This window comes from Ictidomys tridecemlineatus, chromosome 4, assembly GCF_052094955.1.
Source record: "Ictidomys tridecemlineatus isolate mIctTri1 chromosome 4, mIctTri1.hap1, whole genome shotgun sequence".
NCBI lineage: Eukaryota > Metazoa > Chordata > Mammalia > Rodentia > Sciuridae > Ictidomys > Ictidomys tridecemlineatus.
Genome location: NC_135480.1, coordinates 58,275,687 through 58,302,453, shown reverse-complemented (window position 1 = coordinate 58,302,453; position 26,767 = coordinate 58,275,687). Strand labels below are relative to the sequence as shown.

The window sequence follows — 26,767 nt, the reverse complement described above, 5'->3', positions numbered from 1 at the left end:
GAATGTGCCATTGCACTTGGCAAGTTAGAATAAAATTTTGAACAACTTATTTCATAATTTCAGTCTTCATTTTTCTGTCTAATACATGGATAATTTTTTTTGTTAAAATATAGGTATAGTGTATTTGGACTAGTTATTCAAATTCCCCAAATTAATATGTTGAAACCCTAACCCCTGTTAGACCAGGACGCAAGAAAAGACCACTGACTCCAATTAAAATCAAATTAAAGCAAGCTTATTTTTTCGATCAGCCAAGCTGCCTCTCCCTCCCAAAACGGCGGGAACAAGACAGCCCTGCAGCTTTCTTGCTGCCCAGCTTTATAGCCCAGAAAGTTACACAAAGGGGGTTTACAGATAACAGAACTCTGACAAGCATCACACTAATGGTAGTTCACATTTTTTTGCTGGCCCCAACATCAGAATTTATGAGGACCATTAGAGCCTCAGAGAGGGTCGTTGTCTGGCCAGGGAAGGCCAAGATTTGTGAGGTGTCACTAAAGTTTCAGAGAGGGCTGCTATCTGGTCAGAGAACCAGGCATGGGTGAGTTCAAGGCACAGGTAGGCATTCCAAGCAGGTTCAGAATTTGCAGTAATTTATAATAAAGCCAAAATTATTTTTTTCATGGCTTTGTGGCGAGATGCCCAATTTTAAGAAAAGATCAGGTTGGGTCTATCACCCCCCTCCCCCCAAAAAATGGTGTCAGTCAAGAGGTGTGACTCTTGTTAGGTGATTAGATCATGAGGGCAGGGTCCTAAGTAAGATTCATAGTTTATGAAGAGTCTCAGGTTAAAAAAGCAATCAGAGTAACCACTAGAGGAACAGGTCCTCACAGATGCTCAATCTGCCTGCACATTGACCTTGGTCTTCTCAGTCTCTGGTATGTAAGAAGTGAATTTCTGTTGTTCATAAGCCACCCGGTTGGGGTATTTTGGCAAAGCAGACTGAGTAGACCAAGGTGCTTTGTCTAAGAGGATGAACTATTCAACTTGTATTGGACAAATACAGTTCTCCACTGAAGATGTTGTGCTTCCCACAGTCTGATTCCAGAAACGCTAAACTATTCTGAGAGCAAAATGAGAGTAAGTCAGGAAGAATGTTCTATTACCTACACAAGATTTGCATAGAACCTAAATGTATGATTTTGGGGGGGATAGGGAAGAATAGATGGTGCAGAATGTTGCCCACGGGAGTTTCTTACTTGAGAGGAAATAGTTTGGTGTGGAAAAGATGGACTTTGATGTCAGTAGTGTGGTTAAGGTAAATGTAAGAATAGAAAGGGGAGTTTCCTTTAATTTTCTTTCTAATGCCTTGCCTCAGTCTCTCCTTTGTTGTTGTCGGTTGGTTTGTACTTTTCTTGGGCAGCCAGTGCCCCTCCTTTTGTGTATTTTTCAATGACTTCCTTTTGCTTCTTGACTCCTCTGATATGTTTAAATGAGCTTTTCCTCAGGTGCCGCCAAGGTGCTCGGTCCTTCCGAGAAGCTAAGGCCGCGTTGGGGTGAGGCCCTCACTTCATCCGGCGACTAGCACCGCGCCCAACAGTCAGCACCATGGCCTCTGTTTCCGAGCTGGCCTGCATCTACTCTGCCCTCATCCTGCACGATGACGAGGTGACCGTCACGGAGGATAAAATCAATGCCCTCATTAAAGCAGCTGGTGTAAATGTTGAACCTTTTTGGCCTGGTTTGTTTGCAAAGGCCCTGGCCAATGTCAACATTGGGAGCCTCATTTGCAACGTAGGGGCTGGTGGGCCTGCTCCAGCAGCTGGTGCAGCACCGGCAGGAGGTCCTGCACCCTCCACAGCAGCTGCCCCAGCTGAGGAGAAGAAAGTGGAAGCAAAGAAAGAAGAATCCGAGGAGTCTGATGATGACATGGGTTTTGGTCTTTTTGACTAAATTCTTTTAACATGTTAAATAATAAAAAAAAAAAACCTAAAAAAAAAAAAAAAAATGTTTAAATGAGAGTCCCAAAACAGAGTAACTCTAAAAGTGAAACCTCATCAACAATGGTGGAAAACTTACACGGGAAGACACCTTAGACAGTTCTAAAGGGACATAGAAAAGAACTATAATTTTTTAAAATACTTTTTTAGTTTTAGGTGAACACATACCTTTATTTTATTTTTATGTAGTGCTGAGGATTGAACCCAGTGCTAGGTGAGCACTCTACCACTGAGCCACACACCCAGTCTAAGAAATATAAATGTTATGTGAGGAGATAATACAGTCTTTGCTCAGCTTGTATGAGATCCTGCAAGCATCAGGGAATATATGTGGTCCCTATGGAATACGCTACTCGCTACTTGAGTCCCGCATGCATAAAGAATTCTATCAAGGTTGAAACTTTTCAGGGCTTTCTGAGCAAAGGATAGCCCTATGGGTCCAGAGAGCATGTCATGGTGAGAAAGGCAATGGGAAAAATGGGTGACATTCTATCTGTAAGAACCCGTTTTCCCCATGATCCCAGGCACAGTGGAGTTAATGCTGGGTATTTCACTCTATGGGGCAAAAGCTAAGTGTTTCTTCTAAGATCTCATGTTAAAAAAAAAAAAAAAAAAGATCTAATTCTAAGCCCACCTCATTCAAACCATCCTGGAATATATGTAAGTAATAGAACTAAATCCTGAATGAACACTGACATAAGTGTTCCCTGCAGAAAAACCTCCAGGTGGCTTTGGAACAGTAGAGGACAGAACAGAGAATGAATTCAGAAGTTGAAGGTTGCTATGATAAAGAAGAAGGCATTCTAAAGTAGGTTCTTGAAATAGTTTCAGAGAGTTGTGGAATCCAATTCTGTCTGATTTCAAAGTATATAAGACAAAGGGTTAATATGATGACTTTTTAGAGATCAATGCTATCAATATGCCCTTTCAAATGGTATTTGGAGCTCCCACCCAGTGAAAATTAGTTCTATATTTTCTTTACTAAAAAAGTGTTGCTACAAAAAAAATTACAAACAGACAACGAAGTTAAATTTGGATATGTTGTTGATTTACATTCAAGCACAAGCTCCTTAATTCATTATTTAGGAGTAACAATTTGTTACTGCTCAGCAGCTGCTCAGCAAGCCATGCTTTGAATCCCCCTCCCTTATTAGACCATCCATCCTTATTCTTCTTTTCTCTCTTTTGGGGAAACTATATGGTGAGAAAGGATCCTCATCAAACAAGGGATTTAAGAAAGACATAAGAAGAAACCTTGAATAGTGACAGTTCCTGCTTTCTGGATTTTTGCTTCTATCTAAAGAACTCACATTTAGAGCCATGAAGACTCTGTAGGTAGGAAGTGAGAAGGATGCAATAGGCATTGATTTAGGACTTCCTGAGACTCAGAATTGAGAAGTAAGCACAATATAGAGAAAAACTTATACTCAGGACTTGCTGGTACAGAAACTAAGGTCATTCTAGAATCGACCTCCATCCTCCCCTTCCTGAGCTGAATGTCCAGCTTAACCATAGAGAAATGGTACAGAAGGAAATTTTAGAGACACATGGGTAAAGTGAGAAGGTGAAAGGAGAGCAGATTACAGAGGAGAGACTTCTTCTGTAAACCTCTCCAGGGTATAAATCCTCTCCTCCTTGAACATCATGATATCTTCTCCTAGAGATTAATGCTTTATTAGAGATGCATGTAGTAAATATTTTCTCCCAATCTGTAGGCTCTCTCCTCACATTATTAATTGTTTCCTTTGCTGAGAAGAAGCTGTTTAATTTGAATCCATCCCCTTGATTCTTTATTTTTAATTAATTATTTTTATTTATATTTGACAGCAGAATGCGTTACAATTCTTATTACACATATAGAGAACAATTTTTCATATCACTGGTTGTATACAAAGTATATTCACACCAATATGTGTCTTCATATGTACTTTGGATAAAAATGTCCATCACATTCCACCATCATTTCTAACCTTTATTGATTCTTGATTTTACTTCTTGCACTTTAGGAGTCTTGTTAAGGAAGTCAGATCCTAGGCCAACACAGTGGAGATTTGGTCCTACTTTTTCTTATACTAGGCACAGGGTCTCGTTCTAGTGCCTAAATCTTTGATCCATTTTAAATTGATTTTTGTGCAGGGTAAGAGATGGAGGTTTAATTTCATTTTGCTACATATGGATTTCCAGTTTTGCCAGCACCATTTGTTGAATAGTATATCTTTTCTCCAGTGAATGTTTTTTGCAACTTTGTCTAGTATGAGACAACCATATTTATGTGGGTTTGTCTCTGTGTCTTCTATTCTGTACCATTGGTCTACAAGCCTATTTTGGTGCCAATACCATGCAGTCTTTGTTACTATAGCTCTGTAGTATAATTTAAGGTCTGGTATTATGGAGGCTCCTGCTTCATTTTTCTTGCTAAGGATTGCATTAGCTATTCTGGCTCTCTTATTTTTCCAAATAAATTTCATGATTGCTTTTTCTATTTCTATGAAGAATGTCATTCATGTTTTAATAGGAATTTCATTAAATCTGTATAATCCTTCTGGTAGTTTTTTTTTTAAATATTAATTCTGCCTATCCATGACAAAGATACATTAAGTAAAGAAAACTTCAAACCATCAGGGGATGAACAGAGATGCAAAAATTCTCAATAAAATTCTGGAAAATCACATACAAAAATATATTAAAAATATAGTGCATCACAATCAAGCAGGATTCATCCCAAAGATGCAGGATTGTTTCAATATATGGAAATCAATAAACATAATTATATTAATAGACTTAAAAACAAGAATCATATGATTATCTCAATAGATGCAGAAAGAGCATTTGACAAAATACAGCACACCTTCATGTTCAGAACACTAGAAACACTAGAGACAGTAGAAACATACCTCAACATTGTAAAAGCTATATATGCTAAACCCAAGGCCAGCATCATCCTAAATGGAGAAAAATTGAAAGCATTCCCACTAAAAACTGGAACAAGACAAGGATGTCCTCTTTCACCACTTCTATTCAACATCATCTTTGAAACTCTAGCCAGAGCAATTAGACAGGAGAAAGAAACTAAAGGGATACAAATAGGTAAAGAAGAACTCAAATTATCACTATTTGCTGATGATGACATGATTCTATACCTAGAAGATCAAAAATTTCCATCATAAAACTTCTAGAATAAATTAATTCAGCAATGTGGCAGGGTATGAAATCAATACCCATACTCATTCCTATACATCAGCAATGAATCTACTGAAAGAGAAATTAGGAAAACTACTCCATTCACAATAGCCTCAGGGAAAAAAAAAAAAAAAAACTCAGACTCAATCTAACAAAAGAAGTGAAAGACCTATACAGTGAAAACTACAAATATTTGTTTTTGAAGTTATTTATAGATTCTTGTCCCAAATCTGGTAATTGTACCAACAAAACATATTTTTATTCTTAATTCCTATGACAGGGTCTCATTAGTTTCTCATCATGCCTCTTTTATTCTATTTAAACAACAACAACAATAAAAAAAAAAAAAAAAAAGGTTAATGTTTGGATTTAGGTGACTCTCCAGCAAATTTTGACACTGTTCCCAAATGGGTAGTTCTTCTAATCTAATGATTAGGTCATGCCACTTTTTTTTTTTTTCACATGCCACTTTTATTGATAATGATGTTTCTGGAATCTTGTAAATCATTTAATTAGTTTAAAATTCTAGATAGACATGAGGTCCATTATGGTAAGTTCTATTTTGCTTCCTCCAATGCCTCATTAATTTATACTCATTCAAACTTTCCTAAATCTAAATGTACAGCCAGGCAACTCTGATTTAATGGATATAAAAGACAAACCTGAGCATTTTCCCATCTGCATTACTTGATCTTCCCTCTCTGAACAAGTTCCTCTCTAATCACCACTCCATGATGCCACCTCTTATATATTCCACCCATATCCCTCACATTCTCTCTATGCCCTTTGGCATCTCCTTACCTTCTAGCATCTTCAGCATCTTCCTCAAAACTTCATCGTGCACCTTGGAGCTCTGTCCAAATATCTGGATGCTTCAAGATGAGGTTCTCCCTTTTATGATGACAGATCCTAATGCCTCTGCCCTCTCTGATGCTGTGATGCTCACTATTGTTTGCCTTTTACCAACTCATACTCCTCCTGAGCTAGAAGCCTCACCTCTGGAGAGGGGAAGAGCACTGACTTTGCAGCCAGAGGTCCAGTGCTGTGATTTACATGCTCCACAAACTTCAGTAAATTACTTAATTTCATTCCACACTTGGTGTCCTTGAGACTCCACCAAATTCTCTTGCCATAGATACCTGCTCATTTGTGCTGATCATAAATCCTTAATACCAAGGTCTTTGACCCTTATCTACTAGCTGCTCAATATCCCATCTCTCCTGCTCAGTGATTCTTGCAAGGGCTGTACCATACCTCACAGGCATAATGACTCACTCCTCATGCCAGTCCCACCCATGCATGTATTCCTTTTAAGGACAATTTGCACTTCCTGTAGGAGAAAAGAAAAAAGAAAAAAGTTAAGTTCAGAAATCACAAAATACTGATAACTTTCAGAAAGTCTTAGGATTTAGGTCATAAAAACAGCTTTGGTTCTAAGCAGATGATCCAGAGAATAACAAAGGTCATAAAAAAGATTTTAAAAATAAATTAAAAATAAGATCTCCAGCATCTAAAAGCTGAGATTCACCAGGGCACAGGGGAGATTAACTACTTTACTTCTTTAGATGCATCTGAATCCTAAAAAGGAAATCATTTCCTTCCTTTCTTTCATAACTAGTATATTCTCTATATTGTACTAAGTCCTTATACACAATGAATATAGAAATGATCTCTGACTTAAGAGTGTTGTGTGCTTATTCTCCAATCCTTGTTTCCTAATGCTCGATACATTCTCCTACTGTGACTTTAACCCTCAAGTATTATAACTTACATAAGTTATAACATGTTATGACTTAAAAGCTATACTTGTGGCTAGACTTTACTTGGACTTCAGAATTTATTAATTTCACCTGGGAGATAAACAGGAAAGGCTAACTTGATTTTTTTAAAGAGTAAATATAGGGCTGGGGATGTGGCTCAAGCGGTAGTGTGCTTGCCTGGCATGTGTGGGGCGCTGGGTTTGATCCTCAGCACCACGTTAAAAAAATTTTTAAAAATGAATAAATATATATTTTCTCCATTAAATTGCTAATTTTCCATAAATCCCCATATTAATGAAGGACCTCATCATTCTCCCAGTAAATTAACAAGAATCTCTCTTAGATTCTTCCTTTTCCTCCTTCTATATGCAGCTGTCACTGTGCATAATCATTCCACATCAGCAGCCTATTTTGGTATTTCCTGCATATTCTCATCACTGGTTCAATAGTGTACCCACTGTTCTCTCTGACTTCAGAACTTTGTGCCTCCAAATCCCCTCTACTCAGCCACCCAAGAGATCTCTCTGAAATTCAAACAATTGTACTTTCCACAGCCTATAAAAAAATAAAATCAAACCCCACCGAATATATATGTATTGCCTAAAAAGTAGGTTAGCAGACACATTGCAGGACAGTACCTATTTAGTACCTAATCTGAAATTTAACTTTAGGCAAACAAATGCAAATTGAGCTTGTGGGAGTTTCTTTGTAAAGCAAATTTCTTTCCTTATCTTCTCTGTGACAAGCTGCATTTTAAGTACAAATTATTTTTTAAAGCATATTTAAAAGTTAGGGCTGCTAGATTGTTTTGTTTTTAAGATGGGGTTTTTCAACCTTGTGGGGTGATGTCAAGGGAATAAGTTCTCTCAAGGAACACTTGTTAGTAGAACTCAAACTTTCTTAAAAAAAAAAAAAAGATGCTCAAAACAGCAGGTACGGTGGGATCTTTAACTTGAATTTTGAAGTAACTAGTCTCAGAAGAATTATAAGTTAAAATAAAAATTTAAGCTGTATTCATTGGCATCATTTACCAACTTTTTGATTTATTCATCTCTCTTGTTTTTTTTATTTTTAAAAAATTTTAGTCTGATGCATGCTGTGCAAGTGCTCTACAATTCAGCCACATCCCTAGTCCCCAAAAGAGTTTTGATGCAGTAAGAGTTTGAGCCAATTTCTGTGCTAGATATCACCCTTCCTTCACATCTTTCTTCCAGACCATACCTCTGCCTTTAACATCAATGCTCCTTTGAGCTTTTCTTTGGCCCTCTGCTCTGTCCCTGTAAATATGTCCCTTCAGTGTGCTCCCCTAAATGTCACAGCAGGTTTCTTACTTGACACTGTTGGTCTCAATTCAGTTACCTATTCTTCTTAATGTCTGTCATTAAGATGCAAGAGGAGGGCTGTGGGGTGTAGCTCAGTTGGTAGAGTGCTTACCTCTTATGCACAAGACTCTGGGTTCAATCCCCAGCGCCACACACACAAAAAAAGATGTCAAGAGAATACTTGATGTACTACACTTCCTGAATAATAAAGTTACTTATTCCTAGTTCCCATCTACACATTGGCATCAAATTGTATGGAGAAGAAAACAATGTTTCACAATTGAATCTCTTTCTCTATAACACCCATTTAAACGTTTTATTGTTTTTTTTTTAAGAGATAGAGGGAGAGAGTTTTATATATATATATATATATATATATATATATATATATATATATATATATATATATATATATATATATATATATATATATATTTATTTATTTATTTTTTAGTTCTCGGTGGACATACATCTTTGTTTGAATGTGGTGCTGAGGGTCGAACCCGGGCCGCACGCATCCCAGGTGAGCGCGCTACGGCTTCAGCCACATCCCCAGCCCTGTTGTTTGTTTTTTGTTTCTATTTTTTTTTTTTTCCTCTCTCTCTCTCTGTCTATATCACAGCCAAACTCAGATGTTTCTTCTTCCTGGATTTAGGCATTTTCGTTACTGCCTGGTCTCTTCAGCCTACTTGCTATGGCCAGGTTTAAATCCACTCTAGACAGTTTGGGCAGATGCGGGTGAATCTCAGGACTTGAGCAGGCTTCAACCTGCACATCTCTGCAGGGAATGAGGAGTCAGTCATCCCTAGAACCCTTGTGATGAGAGGTGGTTTGAAGTACACTTCGTGATCTTATTCCTGAGAACCCGAGGTACTCATCAGAATAGAGATCAACGCCTATATTTCTAGTTTTGACTTTCCAAGAGGCTTCCATTTGCTAGAGGACTGTTCAAGACAGTCTTTTCAATACCTAATCAAGTTCTGCCCATGTTGTCCGACCTCTGTCCGGACTTTTATCTGCACATCTCTTCCCTCCTGCCCACCCACCGGCAAGCAAACAGTTTCTACAGCCAGTGACACTCATCTGGCTAGTCTCATTGGTCAGGAAGTTTAGCTTTTTTTTTTTTTTTTTTTTTTTTTTCTTGTCGGAGTTCTGAGCCATTAAAACCTACGATTGAAATTCCTAAGCTCTATAAGCTTTGCATGTCCATAGGTATGAGGACTTAAAGATTCATGGTCATGGCCTGTCAGTTATTTAAGTTAAAATTACAGATGCACACACAAGGTATATATGCATATATGTCATTTATTTATTTATTTTTAAATTTTGGGGTGGGGGTGGAGGTATTGGAGATTGAACCCAGGGGTACTTTACCACTAAACTATATCCCCAGCCCTTTTTATTTTTTTGAGACAGAGTCTCACTAAGTTGGTTAAGGTCTCGATAAGTTGCTGAGGCTGACCTCAAATCCTCCTGCCTCAGCCTCTCCAGTTGCTGGGAGTCTGTGCGACGATGCCCGGCATATATATATATATATATATTTTAAATTGATAAATTTTAATGATCTCCTGGCAAAACATGCTGGAGTGCCAAGTGGTGGTCTTTTACTCATATAACTAGATTTTTAAAAATTTATTTAGACATTTTATTTATTAAAAGAGAGTCCAGGCCTATTACCAATTTTATTGAACGGTGAAATCATGTTGGAAAGCTAAAGTAAACCGACAATAATTTACAAGTGCCATCTGTGGCAGTCTGGTTTTCTCAAAAGCCTGATGAATTGCTGTTCATTAGGGAAGACAACAGTTTTCCATTCCTGCCCTCAAAAGCCATCTCGGTGTGGCCTGCCACGTGACCGGCGGCGGTGGCCACACCCTGCGAGACCGGTCGGGTCCGCAGGGTCTCACGCGGTGCTGGACAGATCCGGCCCCATTGGCGGCACCTCCGCTCTGGCCCCGCCCCTTTCCCCCTGAGTCTTTCGGCTTCGGTGGAGGCGGCTGCGGCTGCAGGGCTGCGAATCCTGGGCTCTGATCTAGGCCACAGATTCCAGGTCAGTGAGCAAATCCATTTTCAGGAGAGCGCTGTACCCTCTAGAACCGAGTTGGTTGCACCTTGCAGGTGGGGTTGGGGTTCACGGGCGGAGGAAAGGCGCAGGAGTTCGCGGCAGTTTTGAGTTTTGGCTCAAGTTTGGGAAAGGAGCATGGATTCAGAGGTCAGCATCCCCTCCCCCAGCTCCAGCCTTGCTGCTCCAGGAAGTGACACCGTTCATCCTCCACCGCGGGAGGTCCTCCTTCTCCCAGAGGGAGGGGACCGATGAGCCACACTGCCTTCCCTGCGTGTCTGCAAAGGCCTGAGGCTGGCTGAGGCTGGCTGAGGAGGGAGTTCTGCCTTTCGGAAGGAAGCAAAGCCAAGCTGGTTAAGTTGGGATAAAACACAGTGAGAGACCTTCTGTTCCCCAGAATTAATTTAAGACTGCCTGATTGGCTCTGAGAACTTTGTCTGATGTTGCTCACATCTGAAGCTTCTCTGAGGATGGCTACTGCTCTGTGACAGTCACTTGTGACTTCTGGAAGAGGTGAAAGAGATAAGATCACTTTACTTTCAGAAACAGAGATAATATAGAAATAAAGATAGTTATTATTAATAATAAATTAATAAATTCTTAATAATTAAGGAAACTATATTTCTATATCTTCCTTCCTCATTGGGAATGAGTTCACTGAGGTTGGGGATATTTCATTTAAGCAATGAATCAAATAGTTGAGACAGAAATGGGTGGTTAAGAGCATAGGTGCACACTGGCTGTGTGCCCTGGGCATGTTACTTGCTCTCTATGAGTTTTAATTTCTTTTAACTATAACATGGACAGAGTAATGTATGCATCCTAGAGTTTGGGGAAGGATTAACTGAGGGAGATTTAAACACACAGGAGACTGACTGACATGGTAAATTAAATTATTATTGACAAACTCCATACCCAGCTTTTTTTTGGGGGGCGGGGGTCCGGAGATTGAACTCAGGAGCACTAAACCACTGAGCCACATCCTCAGCCCAATTTTGTATTTTATTAGAGACAGGCTCTCACTGAGTTGCATAGTGCCTTGCCTGTTGCTGAGGCTAACTTTGAACTTGAGAGCCTCCTGTCTCAGCCTCCTCAGCTGCTTGGATTTCAGGCCTGCGCCTCCATGCCCAGCCATACCCAGCTTTTAAAAAAAAAAAAATGCAGCAATTAAAACAATTTTTGAATGATATGTATGGGAGTAAAATATGTGAACATGCATTATGAAGAATATGACCCCTACTATTGCACCTAAACATGTTAAAATATAAGTTCTCTCTTTTTTTTAATCTTTTATTGATTTTATTTTTTTTAAATACACGACAGCAGTGGAATGCATTACAATTCTTATCACACATATGGAGCACAATTTTTCATATCTCTGTATATAAAGTATGTTCACACCATATTATGCCTTTATACATGTACTTTTTTTTTTGCATTACAATTCTTAATACACATATATACCACAATTTATAAGTTCTCTTTAAATAAGAAATTACAAGTGAGATTCACAATGCAGAAAGAAATACAAGAATTTTATATTATAATAAGATAATCCATTAACTTATTTAAAAAAATAAGTTAATGGATTATCTAACACTGACTCAAGTTAGAAGAAAACCTGTGCAGGACAATATATTAAATTATTATAACTTTTTGAAATGTAGGTGAGTAATTTATTTGAAGATAAGCTTAAAAATATTTAAAATTGATTATGTTCTAATACAAATACATATAAAGTGCTCTTAGGTCAATTCTAGATATTAAAGTGAAACATAAAGATTAAAAATGTGATTCTCAAAGCACAAGTAGCCCAACTCAATTCTGAGTGTAACTGCAACTGTTTTATCCCATTGGCACTAGGGCTCCCAGCCAGGGGACAGCCCTGCCCTAGCCTGAATCAGCACCGTAACCCCTGCTCAGTCACTGATTTTTTTTCTGAAATCCTTTCTCATATTATGTCATCTTCCACTGTAACAGATGCTTTAGATCTTAATATCACTCCATTCGTTGGCCTTCCCTCCCCATTTCTAGCTGTTTTTCACCCTAAATTAAAAGAGGGCCTTTTCACTAAGGCAGAGCTTCTGAACTTTTAACATACATACCAATCATCTTGGAGACCTTTTTAAAGTACAGATCGTGGGTGATCTGGGTGAGACAGATTTTGCATGAAGAGCTCCAGTGGATGCCAGTGCTGTTGGTTTATGGACCACATGACTTCCTTTTCCAAGCATTTGCTTCTGATTTGACTAGTCTCCCCTTGTTCTGAATTTGGCTTCTTTCATCTGCTGATTCAGCCCCTAGGACTGTGGGACCTCAGGCTCTCCTGGTCTGCATACTTCGTATAGTCAGACTACACCCTCTCAACCTGTCCACACTGCTTCTGAGGCATGGCCTCTCTTGTCTTCTCTTTAAGAGCCAGGACTTGCAGGTACATGAGCATGGTCACTCAAACCTGTGCTGACTCCTCCCCTTCACAATTTCTTTTCTTTACCTAGCTTCAGTGTTATTCCCTTTGACAAAACATATCAACTTGTATATCATCTTTTCTATTCAGGAATCTGTCTTGAATATCTAAAGTAGTGCATTAGATGAGGGTTGAGGGTCTAATGAAATAAAAGTGAAGCCACGTATGTAATTTAAATATTTTTAGTAGCCTCATTAAAAAGTTAAGAACAGGTAAAATTAATTTTAATTTTTTTTAATTGAACCCAATACATGGAAACTATTAAGATATATAACCAGTAAAATTATTAACGAGGTACTTTAGATTTTTTTCTTACTAAATCATCAAAATCCAATGTGTATTTTACACTTCAATACTTTTGTCTTACTATCTATACATCAAATATTCAATAGCTACATTTGGCTAGCGTATTTGACAACAGAGTTCTACTTCTTGTTTAGAAGATAGTAAGTCAAGCCTTCACCTTTTCTCATTGCATTTCTTCCTGATTATTTTGTTTTTGTCAGTTCTATTGAGTTGTAATTTATATCTAATAAGTTGCAAATTATAACTATGCAGTTCTGTTTCGGTATGTAGATATGTAGAGAGTTTTGTAATACCCCCACAATCATGATATATGAAGGGCCTTTTCTTTACCCTCCTTGTTTCCCTGTGTCCCTTTCCAATTCATCCCTGCTGAGCCTGGCTTCCGCTGATATTCTTTCAAAAGCTATCACTTTGCCTTTTCTAGGATTTTATATGATTGGTATCATACAGTATCTTATCTTTAGTGTCAGGCAGCTTTGAATTTATGTAATGCTTTTTGAGATTTAACCTGTTGTATGGATCAGTACTTTCATTTAACTGGTAATGTTAAACTTGACCTAAGCCGGCTTTCCTGCATTTGGATTTTTACATAAAGATTTCATCTTTCATAGTGAACTGTAACCTAACTTCTTGGGTAATCAGATTGCAACCTATCCTTCCACCAAATAGCAGTCTCAGCTAATCACAAGCAGCCAACTGATGAAACCATGTTCAAATAAGACAGGCAGTTGCCAGAACCAATCAGACTGTCTAAACCTTACTTCAGTTTTCTTCCTAGCACTTCTTTTTTTTTTTTTTTTTTTTGAGGGGGTGGTGGTGCTGGAGATTGGACTTAGAGGCACTCAACCACTAAGCTACATCTCCAGCCCTATTTTATAGATAGGGTCTCACTGAATTGCTGAGGCCTCACTGTTACTGAGGCTGGCTTTGAACTCTCTATCCTCCTGCCTTCGGAGCCACTGGGATTACAGGTGTGCACCACATCACCAGGCACCTTCATGGCACTTCTTTTTCTCTGGTTATAAATATAACTGGCCTACCTAGTAGGAAAGAGTATTCTAAACCATTTTGATCCAGACTGCTGCCTGATTCTAGAATTGCAAATAAAACCAATTAGGATTTGTGAATTTAAATTTATTGTGATTTTTCTTTTATTAGTAATATGCCATTGTATGCATATACAACAATTTGTCCATATACCAGTTAAAGGCCTCATAGACTTTCCATTTTGTGACAGTTACTAATTTTATGCCTTTATAAGGTTGAAACTCTTCTTCAAGAGGATTGCGTATTCCAAGTACAGTTTTGCCTGAGATATAATTTTGCGTGTGTGTGTGTGTGTGTGTGTGTGTGTGTGTGTGTGTGTTCGGGGAGATAGGGTGGACCTTAGTAAGAATAATACTATATAATAATAATAATAATAGTAAGAATAATACTATCACAATGTTTTTTAACATTAGCTATTATATACATTAGCATATTTATTTCCACATTCCAATGCCATCATCAACTCCAAGTATAAGCTCAAATCCAAATATAATTTGAAATTCAAATAATATTAATTACTCTTTTATTCCAGGTGCAGTGCTAGGTTCTGGGTTGCATGGAATGGTCAAGAGAGATTGGGCCTCTGCCTTCACACTGCTAATCTAACAAAGATAGTACAACCTCACAGTGCTTGTGCTAAGTGAAATGGTGTGGCTGTCACAGGAGATATTGAAAATCCAACTTGATCTCTCAGGTGTGATTTCTGTGGTCAAACAGTGTCTCAAGTGGTGGTTAAATACTATCACAGTAATACGTATCAGTAATACTAATGAGGTGTTCAGGGTTCATTAATTTGTCAACAATTATGTTCTACACCTTTCATGGAGAGAAAGATTATAAAGGAGTAGTAAGAGCTCTGAATGTCTGTGTTCAAATACCTTTTCCACCGCTTAAGCTGACTTCTTAACTTCAGTTAATACAACTATGAAAGGGGGCTTCAGGGACACTCATGGTGGTGTTGAGTACATGCAGAACAATTACATTTGTGTGTGGTACATAATAGGCTGTCAGTGTTAATATTTCACATTAGCATTGTTCTTACTAAGCAGGGTAGAGGGATGACCAGGTCCAGGACCTGTGAGAGCATCACAGACCACTAGGTGGCAGTACTCAAGTCCCATTTCAACTTACTCTGCCACAGTGCCTCACAGTCACCTTCCTCAGCTATGCTTATGTCCTATAGCATCCCCCCCCCCCCCCCCGCACCCACCCCCACCCCCAACCCACCCCACCCCCGTAGTCTGGGGCGTTTTCTAAGGCCTTTTGTTCTGATGGAAGTGTTCTTATTTCCAAATTATTTTATTCATCCAAGTTGAGGACCTGTGTTTCAGGCACATTGTGCTAGTTGCCCAGGCTATAGCTGTGAACTATATATATATATATATATATATATATATATATATATATATATATATATATATATATATATATATATACTTTTTTTTTTAACCTATTTGACTGTCAAGATGGGAGGAAATTGGTATAATTTTCAGGGCCTTGTGGTCTTGGGCCCACACTGATCATGTTGTATCAATATACATGACTTTTGCTGAGGATCAGCCACAGACAAATTATGGAATTCCTCTTGTTCCCAAAACCAGTTAGGCAAGCAGACCAAATGGGGAAGAAAAAAAAAAATCCAAGTGAAAATGATTCAGTGCTGGATACAGTTTTTTAAAAGTCAAAACAATATTTCCAGTGTGACTTCAAATGATGGTAATTGAATTGAACAACTGAAAACTTCCAAGAAAAATAAATTGAATGTAAAGGTGGTGTTTTTTCAAGAAGGATGTAAGGCCTCACCTGCCCTAATGACCCCTTCTTTACACACAGGCCCCTGCAGATCCTGTCAACAGCTATGACTGGCCTCCGTGGAATCCCCTCAACAAATAGGATCGTTCCCATTTCCACACTCAAAAAGCACTGGGTCCATGCCTGACTCTTACTGCATTTAGCACCAACTATTTTTGGTTAAAAGTATGAGATTGAGGACACAGCTTTGAACAAGGACCCTGAAAAGAATAGGCTTCTGGCAACTCTATAACCTAGAAAATGCATGGTTTTCTGAAGTCACTTAACATCTCTATTTCCTTGTTGAAGGACCAAGATTGTATTTATTTACTTATGCAGAGTTGTCCTATGAAGGACAAAGAAAGCAAGAAATCACAACTGGTAGAAGTGTTAGTTATAAAAATATTTCTCCCCCTTATCGTAGTCATTCCTGTTTCTTTGGGCTTGGCTGGGAAGGAGAGCAAAAGGATGAAAGAGCTCTGTATGGAGTGGAATTTGGCAGTGTCTTCACAGCCAATGGTGTTTATGATCTTAGAGATCAGATACCTGAGAGTGAAGCAAAGAGATCAAAACAAAAAGCTTGAGAGAAAGATGTGATCGATACATGGAGGGAGGAGGAGGTTCTAGATTTTTATTCCTCCAATGTTGAGGACCTGTGTGTCAGGCACATTGTGCTAGCTGCCCAGGCTATAGCTGTGAACAAAAAAGTCTGATCTTAGAGAGCTTAACATTCCAGTGGGAATATTCAGACAAGGAAGATACATATTAGGCGGTGAGAAAAAGAAAAGGCTGTTGAGTATGCAGAGAGTGATTCCATGGTAGCTGCAATGTACATAAGCTAGACAGAGCAGACCCTTCAGATAAGGAAAATTCGAGAAGTGAGTCACACAGATACCAGGGTGAAGGGTCACTCTTGCAGGGGGAAAAACAAATGCAAAAACTCCATAGGCATAGTCTGTTTTCATGCTTTTCACATTGAGAATGTATTTTGGTGTTTTGGAAGGTCAGACAGATGATGGCTCACACAAGGCTTCTTCTCTTCAGGGTTTCCTTTTGTCTTTCCATCCAATAGGAGTAAGAAAAAATAATAATCATCACTCTGATAAGGGTGGAAACTGGTGTCTCATATGAGTTGGGGTAAAGAAAGTGTTGGAAATTAGAATGAGAAGTTTGCCCCAAGTGTCGGACCTCAATCCAGCACAGGATAATAAACATCTCCTTTCTTAGCCTGAGCCTCTTCTGTTTGTTTGTTCTTTTACCTAGGATTCCATAGCAGGACAACCTTTGAAGCAGGGCTGGACAGGCAGGAGCCAGCAAAGTAGCTACAATGACTTCAACAGTTCTGGGGGACATCCGCGATGAGGTGACCTGCCCCCTTTGCCTGGAGCTCCTGACCGAACCCGTGAGCACAGACTGTGGCCACAGCTTCTGCCAGGCCTGCATCACAGAGAATAGAGAGGAATCAGAGATGAGCCAGGACAAGGAGCGCAATTGTCCTGTGTGCCAGACCAGCTACCAGCCTAGGAACCTCCGGCCTAATCGGCACCTGGCCAACATAGCGCAGCGGCTCAGAGAGGTAGTGTTGTGCCCAGGGAAGCAGCTGCAGGTAATTCTTTGTGCACACCATGGAGAAAAACTCCAGCTCTTCTGTAAAGAGGATGGGAAGCTAATTTGCTGGCTTTGCGAGCGTTCTCAGGAACACCGTGGCCACCATACATTTCTCATGGAGGAGGTCGCCCAGGAGTACCAGGTGGGAGCCCGGGGTAGAAGGAGGACAGGGAGGAGCAGGGTCCTCGGCAAGTTTTAACTTGACATAACTTCTTTGTAGTCTACCACACCCTCACCCTTGGTTTACCCAAAGGATGAGCCTAGAAAATGCCTTCCTGGTCAGAAATGTAGACTTTGTCTTTTCCTTCTTGCCCAAGATTGATTAGAATGAGCTGCTGGGAGTAAAAAGGAAGCCAGTGGATTGAAGGTGGGAAGTACATTGGCAATAAAAGTAAAGGAGTAAAGTTGTTTTGTGGTCAGATTCTTTGCCCAGGAGAAAGATAACTGGCCTATTCTTGTTGATCTCCAACCCTGTGTATATAATAAGATGATCTGGCTGTCTCAATTTTTTATCCCAGGGTAGGACAGCCTCCTTCTAAGGTCAGCATAATCTCTGCCTAGTTTATTGCATGTCTAGATACTGACCCTGTTACCCTGATGTGTTTCTTCCAGGAGATGTTCCAGGAGTCTCTGAAGAAGTTGAGGAAAGAACAGCAGGAAGCTGAGAAGCTAAGAGCTTTTATCAAAGAGAAGAGGGCATCCTGGAAGGCAAGAAAGATTCCTCCCAAGGGTATTATAGGAGCAGAGGGCAAAGGAGTCCTGGTTTTGTCTGTTCCTGAAATTATGCCTAGTAGTGTTTCCCTTCGCCTCATCCCTGGCTGCATCCCTTCCAGACCAGAGCATTTCCCATGTGCAGGGGGACTCAGATGGAGTTATATAACAAACGTATCAAAAGTGAACCCAGGTCTTTGAAGCAGTCACCTAGCAGAGGAACCAGGGCTAGAAGTAGTCCCAAATTCATAATTCTGGTTCTTGTTTTAGTTTGGGTTCCTGGGAATGCCAATTTAGTCATAGGCCAATAATTAATGACCTTATTACCCCTGGAAGCAGAGGCTGGTACAGAACCAGGAAAGGCTAGAGAGGCTGCCCTGAAATCTAAACCTTTATGGAATTAGTCTATATCTAAAAGGCTTAGATAAGGCATCCTGGGGCTATTGGTCTGAAAACAACAGAATGGAGAAAAAAAAGAAATAGCTACCACAGATCTGTACCTGCAGGCATTTCCTGTTTCAGTGAGGCTGGCCCAGGAAAGCAGTGCTGCACCTGCCTTCCCCATCCCCTGTGGAAGAGACCCTCAGCTCACCCAACAGCAACCCCTTTTTCTTTCTTGATACTGAAGACTCAGGTGGAGCCCGAGAGACAGAGGATCCAGACAGAGTTTAGTCAGCTGCGAAGCATCCTGGACAAAGAGGAGCAGCGGGAACTGAAGAAGCTGGAGGAGGAAGAAAGGAAGGGACTGAGCATTATAGAGAAAGCCGAGGAGGAGGTGATCTACCAGAGCCAGTCACTGGAAGAGCTTATCTCAAATCTGGAGCATCGATGCCAGGGCTCAGTAATGGATCTGCTGCAGGTAAGACTTAATGGAGCCTCAAATGTGAGAGTCAAGAAAAAGAGAAACCAACTTTCCTTTTTTTCTGGGAAATAGAACCAACAGCTTGGTAGGGGTGAGGAAAACTAAATCCTTTGGCCCAATAGTGCCTCTTCCCTTTTGAATGGCAGAGCATAAGGTAATTTTTAAATTTTAATTTGTTATATATGACAGCAGAATGCATTATAATTCATATTACACATAGAGCACAATTTTTCGTATCTCTGGTTGTACACAAAGTAGAGTCACACCATTCGTGTGTTCATACATGTACTTAGGGTAATGATGTCCATTTCATTCCACTATCTTTTCTACCCCCATGCCCCTTTCTTTCTCACCCACCCCTCTGCTCTATCTAAGTTCATCTATTCTTCCCATCCCCGCCCCCCCCAATCCCATTATAAATTAGCCTCCTTATATTAGAGAAAACATTTGGCATTTGTTTGGGGGATTGGCTAACTTCACTTAGCATTATCTTCTCTAACTCCATCCATTTACCTTCAAATGCTATGATTTTATTCTCTTTCAATGCTGAGTAATATTCCATTGTGTATATATACCAAATTTACTTTTATTCATTCATCTACTGAAGGGCATCTAGTTTGGTTTCACAGTTCAGCTATTGTGAATTGTTCTGCTATAAACATTGATGTGGCTGTGTCCCTGTAGTATGCTGTTTTTAAGTCCTTTGGGTATAGACCAAGGAGTGGGATAGCTGAGTCAAAAGGTGGTTCCATTCCCAGTTTTCCAAAGATTCTCCATACAAAGCATAAGGTAATTTAGAGAACAAATGCTATATTTTTATTTATTACTTATGAAGGGCGGTCTAAAAGTTTGTTTGATATTGTGTGGAAAGACCTCCTATATCCAGTGATACTCAATTGTTTCTCAATCCCCAGATTTCCAGGGAGAACATATCAAACCCTGCCCCCACTTGAAAACCACTGTTTTTCAGGCACCTCCTGTCTCTGTTGCTATACTGGGAATTTGCTCAGTTTAGTCACAGGAAGATGCATGCCAAGCTCAGGTTCTTAGAGGATATATAATTACCAGCCCTTCTTTGCTTTTACTCTCTTCTCTAGGAAAGAATCATTGAGCAGGTTGCAGTAACAGATATTTGAACAGGTTTTGGGGCTGGTCTCTCGTCTAAGTGTGGGTGGTTTGGAAGAGTACAAGGTATCCAGCCTGGAAAGATTTGATGGAGGAATTTGAACTGAGACTGAAACTTGAACTGAGTTGAAACTTAAAACAGTTGGTTACTGCATGGAATGATGAGTAGGACTAAAGAGTGGGGGCCAGGTAGACCTATCTTGGAACCTTTAGGCTGCCCCTTATTTTTTGTTCACCTTCTTGCTTTCCTTTCACTCTGCCTTTGCTGGTGAAACTAATTATTTCTTTACTTATTCCTGGGTGCTAGCATTGGAATCGTGGAATAGTAATTTTCCACCTTATTGGAGCTTTTCCTCACTCACTGCTTCATTTCATTCTTCTTATCATTCCACCCTGTCTTTGGGGTCATTCAAGTCTACACAGCAGAAATTAGAAAGTCAAATAGGAGGCAAGTGGTCAATTCTGCTGAAATGAGCCAGGAAGTGGCAATAATGAAGGTGACTGACAGGTGGCTAAAAGAAGGCAAGGGGGTGAGATGAACTGGTATGGTCAAAGAGGAGATGTCAGATTGATATATGCTGGCTTTTATGACAGTATTTTGTCTATGTTTGGGGACTAAGTGGCTGCTAGTATCATTCAGGAGGCTGGGAGTCAAGATAGTCATTGCAGTACTAGTAGCTCATTTGCTGGAATTTATAATCTGCATGATGATAGAGGCCTCAGCAGAAGTACAGATTTTGATAATCATCAATACATGTATGTTAAAAATCAAGGCAATGGTTGAAGTCAGCAAAGGTCAGGTAGAAGGTGAGAGAAGATAAGGTTTGCAAGATAACCTTTTAAAAGACTCTGAGTTTGCATCTGCAGTAGCCAGAGTAGAATGTCTCTCAAGGTTAGGAATCATGACTTCATTATTCCCAAGGCACATTATTTTGCATGGCAAACAATAGGTGGTATAAACATAACATCACACACACACACACACACACACACACACACATAATGTAAAAATAAAGGAATAATGATTTGTCTCTGATGTCTTCACATGAGTACTAAGGGTCAATCTGCCCTAAGTTTTTGTCTCGTTTGTGACTGTATTCCTTTTGCATCATGACGTAGTAGATTAGGGCTGAGAACATGACCTGTTATGCCTTGGCTTAAACTGTCTTTTTCTTTTCTAGGATGTGAGTGATGTCATGCAGAGGTATGTGCAGAGAACATGAGCTGTTTCCCTTGTGATTTTTATTTTCTTTCTCTTCCCTATTTTCTTTCCTCCTCCTGTGATACTAGGGATTGAACCCAGGGACACTCATCAACTGAGCTACACAATCAACCTTTTTCATTTTGAAACAGGATCTCATTAAGTTGCTGAGGGTCTCTCTCGATAAGTGGCTGAGGCTGGTCTTGAATTTACAATCCTCCTGCTTCAGCCTCCCAAGTTTTTGAGATTACAGGCATGCATTGCCATGCCCAACTTTTGATTCTCCTGATTAACAAAAGATCCTACTCAGATTTGTATTGGAGTAAATGGGAAAGAAGGGGGAAAAAGTCTCAGAGAGGGAAGATTTAGTACTGTGATATCTTGAATCACTTGTCACATGAAAATTTGGGGATCGCAAAATAAAGGGAGCAGATTCCATGAGAGGAGAATTTGAATGATGGGAGGAAGTAAAATTGCCTGCCATTGAGAAGTGCTGTTGCTGACAATAAAGGGTTATAGTGTCAGTGACCCCTGCATACTCTGTGTCGCATGACTCCTTTTCCACAAACCTCTGTCTCTGCTTTCATCCCTGGTTAAAGCTACCTCAGCATGCACTGGGATGTTCTTTGCCTCTGCATTTTATTGAAGGAAATTTCCATCTGTGTTGTTTGCATGGGTTTGAGCGTTTGCTCTTGGGGCATGAGCCTTAAATTTGCCTTTCTCCACTGGCTTTGGTATAGTCCAGGCCTTAGCACCTAGTTCTCAGATTTCCATTTGTCTCAGTTTCAGTAAAAATATAGACCTGAGACATAAGAAAAAAAATAGTTTTGGTCCCAGAGCTGTTTTCTTCTCCAACACATAGTATAGAATCTTATCCAACAAGATGACAGCTAAATTTGTCCGCACACCCAGCACCTTCAGGCTCCTTATAGACAATGAAGCACAGAGTCTATTTTCACTCAGTTTGAAGGTGAGGATATCTTGTTTCTCCAGGTGTAACATCCCTAAAGACAATGAATCCTGAGATCCTGTTTTAAAAGCCTTCCTGCCGGGCATCTAGTGGTGGTAGGGCCTGAGCCCACAGACTGAAGGAAGCTCTGCATTGGGCACTTCCAAAGCCACAGGAGCAGATTCCTGGGTTTTACCTGTCTGCTCTGACATCCGTAGCCCCTCCTGGTGGACCCTCTGATACAGTACTGATATTTTAAATATTTTGTATCTTTATTTTAGAGATAGCAGAGGATTACCTAGTCAATATTCTCCTCAATTCCCCACTATCTCTAGGAAATAGGAAAAAGAAAAATCATTGCATTTTATAAAAATAACAACAGAAAAACAAAGAAACATGAGGCATTAAGAAGTTAAATTCATCAATAGGTCTGAGAGGTGAGGGAGACAGAATTGTGGAGGAACCCAGGGTCACATTATGGAGCTCATAATGTCCGTCCTCCCTAGGAGTGAATTCTGGACCCTGAGGGACCCCCCAGCTCTCCCTACCAAGCTGAGAAGTATGTTCCGAGCCCCAGATCTGAAAAAGATGCTGCGAGTGTTTCGAGGTGAGGAGATGTAAAGAAAGAGTTTGGATGTGGAATTACTGTAGTGGTAAGAAATAATGAGGATAGAGGGTTTAGTTGCTCTTGGGAATAGTGGTGAGGAGGGATGACACAAAGTGAGTGCTTAAGGGAAGAGGAAATGACCAGTTCACAGCATTCCCTCGCATTCTGCTCAGTCTGGTAAGGGGAGAGATGTCAGACCCAAGAACCTTGGTTCTGTTCACCGTATTTCACTCTTTATCTTACAGAGCTGACAGATGTCCAGAGCTACTGGGGTGAGTGGAAACCATGGCCTCTTTGAGTTGACCTGTCTGCTGCCCTTTCACATGTTCCACACCCTAAACAAATTCACACATTCTCTCAGGTCTGAGACATTCCTGTCCCCTATCACCTACTTCCAATTCCTCCCAACCATCTCCTCTTTCCCTTCTTTGTGTCACCGGACCCCTATGCCCATTCTCATCTGCTGATATTTGTACCTTTTCCTACAGTGGACGTGACTATGAATCCCCACACGGCTAATTTAAATCTTGTCCTGTCGAAAAACCGGAGACAGGTGAGATTCGTGGGTACTAAGCTGTCTGAGACTTCCTGTCTGGAAGAACATCATGACTTCAGTGTCCTGGGCTCTCAGCAGTTCTCCTCAGGAAAATACTACTGGGAAGTAGACGTGACCAGGAAGACTGCCTGGATCCTGGGAGTGTGTAGCAATCCCATGGGACCTGCGTTCTCTGGCAGCCAGTTTGCTAACAAGCAGAATGCCTATTCGAGATACCAACCACAGACTGGATACTGGGTGATTGGGTTACAGCATAAGCATGAATATAGAGCCTATGAGGATGCTTCCACTTCCCTGCTCCTCTCTATGACAGTGCCCCCTCGCCGCGTTGGAGTTTTCTTAGACTATGAGGCTGGCACTGTCTCCTTTTATAATGTCACGAACCATGGCTTGCCCATCTACACCTTCACCAAATATTACTTTCCTACTGCCGTTTGTCCATATTTTAATCCTTGCGACTGTGTAGTCCCAATGACCCTGCGTCGCCCAAGCTCCTGAGCATTCGGCTGCCCCCACCTACAGCTGAGTAGTAACCTTCACCCCGCAGCTCATCTGCATGAGTCTCCTTTCTGATCAGTTTTCTGTGTTCTCACTCCTTTCCTGCTGACCATGCACCCAGTGGTGATGTTGAACATGTTTGACAAATGTTAAAGGAGGTCAGGGGACCTTTCACTATTTTATCATTAAGCAGACGTCGTATTTGATGGACATACAGGGTCAACTTAAGAAATTCTCTTCTATTAATTGGCTTCAAGTTTTTGTACTAAATGAAAAACTGAATTCAACAGATTTCCTGTAATTATCGAGATAATTATCATTGTTACTCTGCTACCAGGGACAAGTACATCAGTTTGTTTCAGTTGTTAAATCTACCATAAATTTCTGAAGTAAATTATTATTAATCATTAGAGGCAAATAAACCATGTGTCATTATTGTTAACATTTTCCTTAGGTCTTATTTTTTATCTGTTGTGAAAGAAATTGACCTGTAATTTTTATATTCTTATGATTTCTTTTAAAAAGTGCAATAATGAGCAAAGAAATTACTGTAATTAAATGTGCTAAATACAAACCGTTGTGATTTCAGTGGCTTTAAATTCAAAATGAAGAAAGAAATTGTAAATTCATCCTTCCCTCTAACTTCTATCATAAACTTTAGACTTGATCTAAAAATTTAAGGATAAGCAAACAAAAAATGAAAAAGAAATATGCCTCCCAAGCAAATTAAAATTTTTTAAAAAGTTGGGGAAAGGATGAGAAGAAAATTATCAGCCTAATACAGACCTTCTCTTGGAATGGGAGAAAAATGGGAAGAGAAAATAGAATTAACACACTTTGAAGAAGAGGGTGATTTTTTTCCCCCATTACTCCATATCCCCTTTTCTGTATGCCCAGCACAAATATGTATGAGCCACTGTGATTTTGGTGGAGGGGTGCCATGTGCTTTCTTTTTTGTTTTTGTGCTATATGTTTTCTGAGTCAACTAGAAACATATTATGAGGTTAATGTGGTGGTGGAAGCTGTCTGTCACCATAGCCAGGAGCCAATAGTGGAGTTGAGCACCTTGCATGTGAACAGTCTGGACTGAAACATGCTGTAAGTGTAAAATGCATACTAGATTTTTGACTAAAAATAATGTAAAATATCTCACTATAAACCTTTATATTGTATATTGCAGTGATTATATTTTGGATACATTATGTTAAATAAAATTTATTATTCATCTGTTTCATTTTCCTTTTTTAATGTTGATAACTAAAAAATGTAAAATTATATATTTGGCTCACATCATATTCCTACTGGACAGCTCTGGATAGGACTCTGATCAAATTTCTATCCCAAAGGGAGCCCTGGTGTAACAGCCTATGGACCAGGGTACAAATGTTCATTAAAGAGACACATTTTGACAACGACCCCTCACCCCAACACACACAAAGGAATTTTTATAAAGGGTAATGGCAGAGGTAATGGTCACCTCCAATCCCTGTGAATAGCGCGAACTTTGAATGGCGCACCTCCAATCCCTGAAGTGGCTGGAACTCTCAGCCAATGAAGAAGTAACAGCTCACTCACCTTACTCCTCCTCATCCTGTGTTAAGCCCATAAAAATCAATATCAATATTTTTGTGTATAAAAATGCTGCAAAACCCTGGGGTCTTACTCTCTCTCTCCTCCTCTCACCCTCTCCCCCCCCTCTTACTCTCCCCCTCCCCCCCCTTCTCTTACTCTCCCCCCCCCCCCCTTCTCTTACTCTCCCCCTCCCCCCTCTCTCTCTCACTCTCTCTCCTCTCTCCCCCTCCTTTCTTCCCCCTCCTCTCTCTCTCCCCCCCTCTTTCCCCTCTCTCTCTTCTCTTTCTCTCCCCCTCTCTCTTCTCTCTCTCTGACTCCCTTCTCTTCTGCGACTTGCTGCTATGATCCTGCTAATAAAATCAGGTAAAGGGTTGTTTTGGCTTGTTGAGTTTAAGGAGCTTTTCCTTCGTCCTTTACAAAAAGTCCAGCAGGTACCCAGTGTGGGCCTTCACCATCCAGGAATCAGTTCCCGGACTTTCCCTCAATCATCAACTCTGAAGGTCTCTGTGGCAATCATGCCATCCTGTATTGCAGGGTTTTAGGACTGTGTGGGTGAAAAACCAGCCTCTACCTCAGAGTAAAGCCTGTCCTAGGAAGGGGGTGTGACCCCTGTCCTTGGAAAGACCCACAGAGCACTCCTAGGCACATACCCACCCTGCTGAGTTGTTTATCTACAAATAACTGGAGAGATCTGCTGCACCAGGTGTCCCTGACTCAGGCTAGGTGGGGACCCATAGCAACCCCCTAGCAGCCACCAATCAGCATGAGACAGGGAAATACCTGGGATGCCAGATGACCCTCCCAGTAGTTTATGGTGGTTGATAACATGTTGGGAAACCATGCAGTTCAGCATACTCCCCTCATGGCTTAAACCAATCAGTTCAAAGGAATCTCCCTCTTACACTAAGCAATCACCCTTACCCAACTTGTTCCTGCCAGTGAATGTGCTAATCATGTTTTAGAGTTGTTTTATGATTTTCCCGGGGTGTGTGATGATTTGCTAAGAGATGCTATGATATATGTGAAGTCCCTGCCTTCCCCAAAGAGTGTATAAAACTGCTGCAAACCCTGGGCTCGTGCGGAGGACTGAGCTAGCTCGCAATAAACACCTCTTTGCTGCTTACATCGATCTGGGTCTCTGGTGGTCTTTTGGGGGTCCCAAATTTGAGCATAACATGGGGTTAAGTTTGGGTAGGTTCAGGA

At 40.3% G+C, this 26,767-nt stretch overlaps 2 protein-coding genes across 5 annotated transcripts; both read left to right on the top strand.

Moving 5' to 3' along the window:
• The first annotated feature begins 1,435 nt into the window (after positions 1–1,435).
• LOC144377124 (large ribosomal subunit protein P1) lies at positions 1,436–1,948 on the top strand. Its single transcript, XM_078046592.1, has one exon. The coding sequence runs from the start codon at positions 1,549–1,551 to the stop codon at positions 1,891–1,893; it is 345 nt and encodes a 114-aa protein (XP_077902718.1). The 5' UTR covers positions 1,436–1,548; the 3' UTR covers positions 1,894–1,948.
• An 8,114-nt stretch (positions 1,949–10,062) lies between these two features.
• Trim6 (tripartite motif containing 6) lies at positions 10,063–25,226 on the top strand. Of its 4 annotated transcripts, none has more exons than XM_040284863.2 (8): positions 10,069–10,252; positions 17,139–17,625; positions 18,096–18,191; positions 18,823–19,053; positions 21,363–21,385; positions 22,838–22,938; positions 23,184–23,210; positions 23,427–25,226. In XM_040284863.2, exons 2-8 carry the CDS (start codon positions 17,203–17,205, stop codon positions 23,990–23,992), a joined length of 1,467 nt encoding a protein of 488 aa, XP_040140797.2. In that variant the 5' UTR covers positions 10,069–10,252; positions 17,139–17,202; the 3' UTR covers positions 23,993–25,226. The 4 variants fall into 4 exon arrangements, with proteins under 4 accessions (XP_077902706.1, XP_040140797.2, XP_077902705.1 ...); XM_078046579.1 differs by having other exon boundaries at positions 10,070–10,252; positions 17,139–17,238; XM_021721476.3 differs by having other exon boundaries at positions 10,070–10,252; positions 17,139–17,481.
• The last annotated feature ends 1,541 nt before the right edge of the window (positions 25,227–26,767 follow it).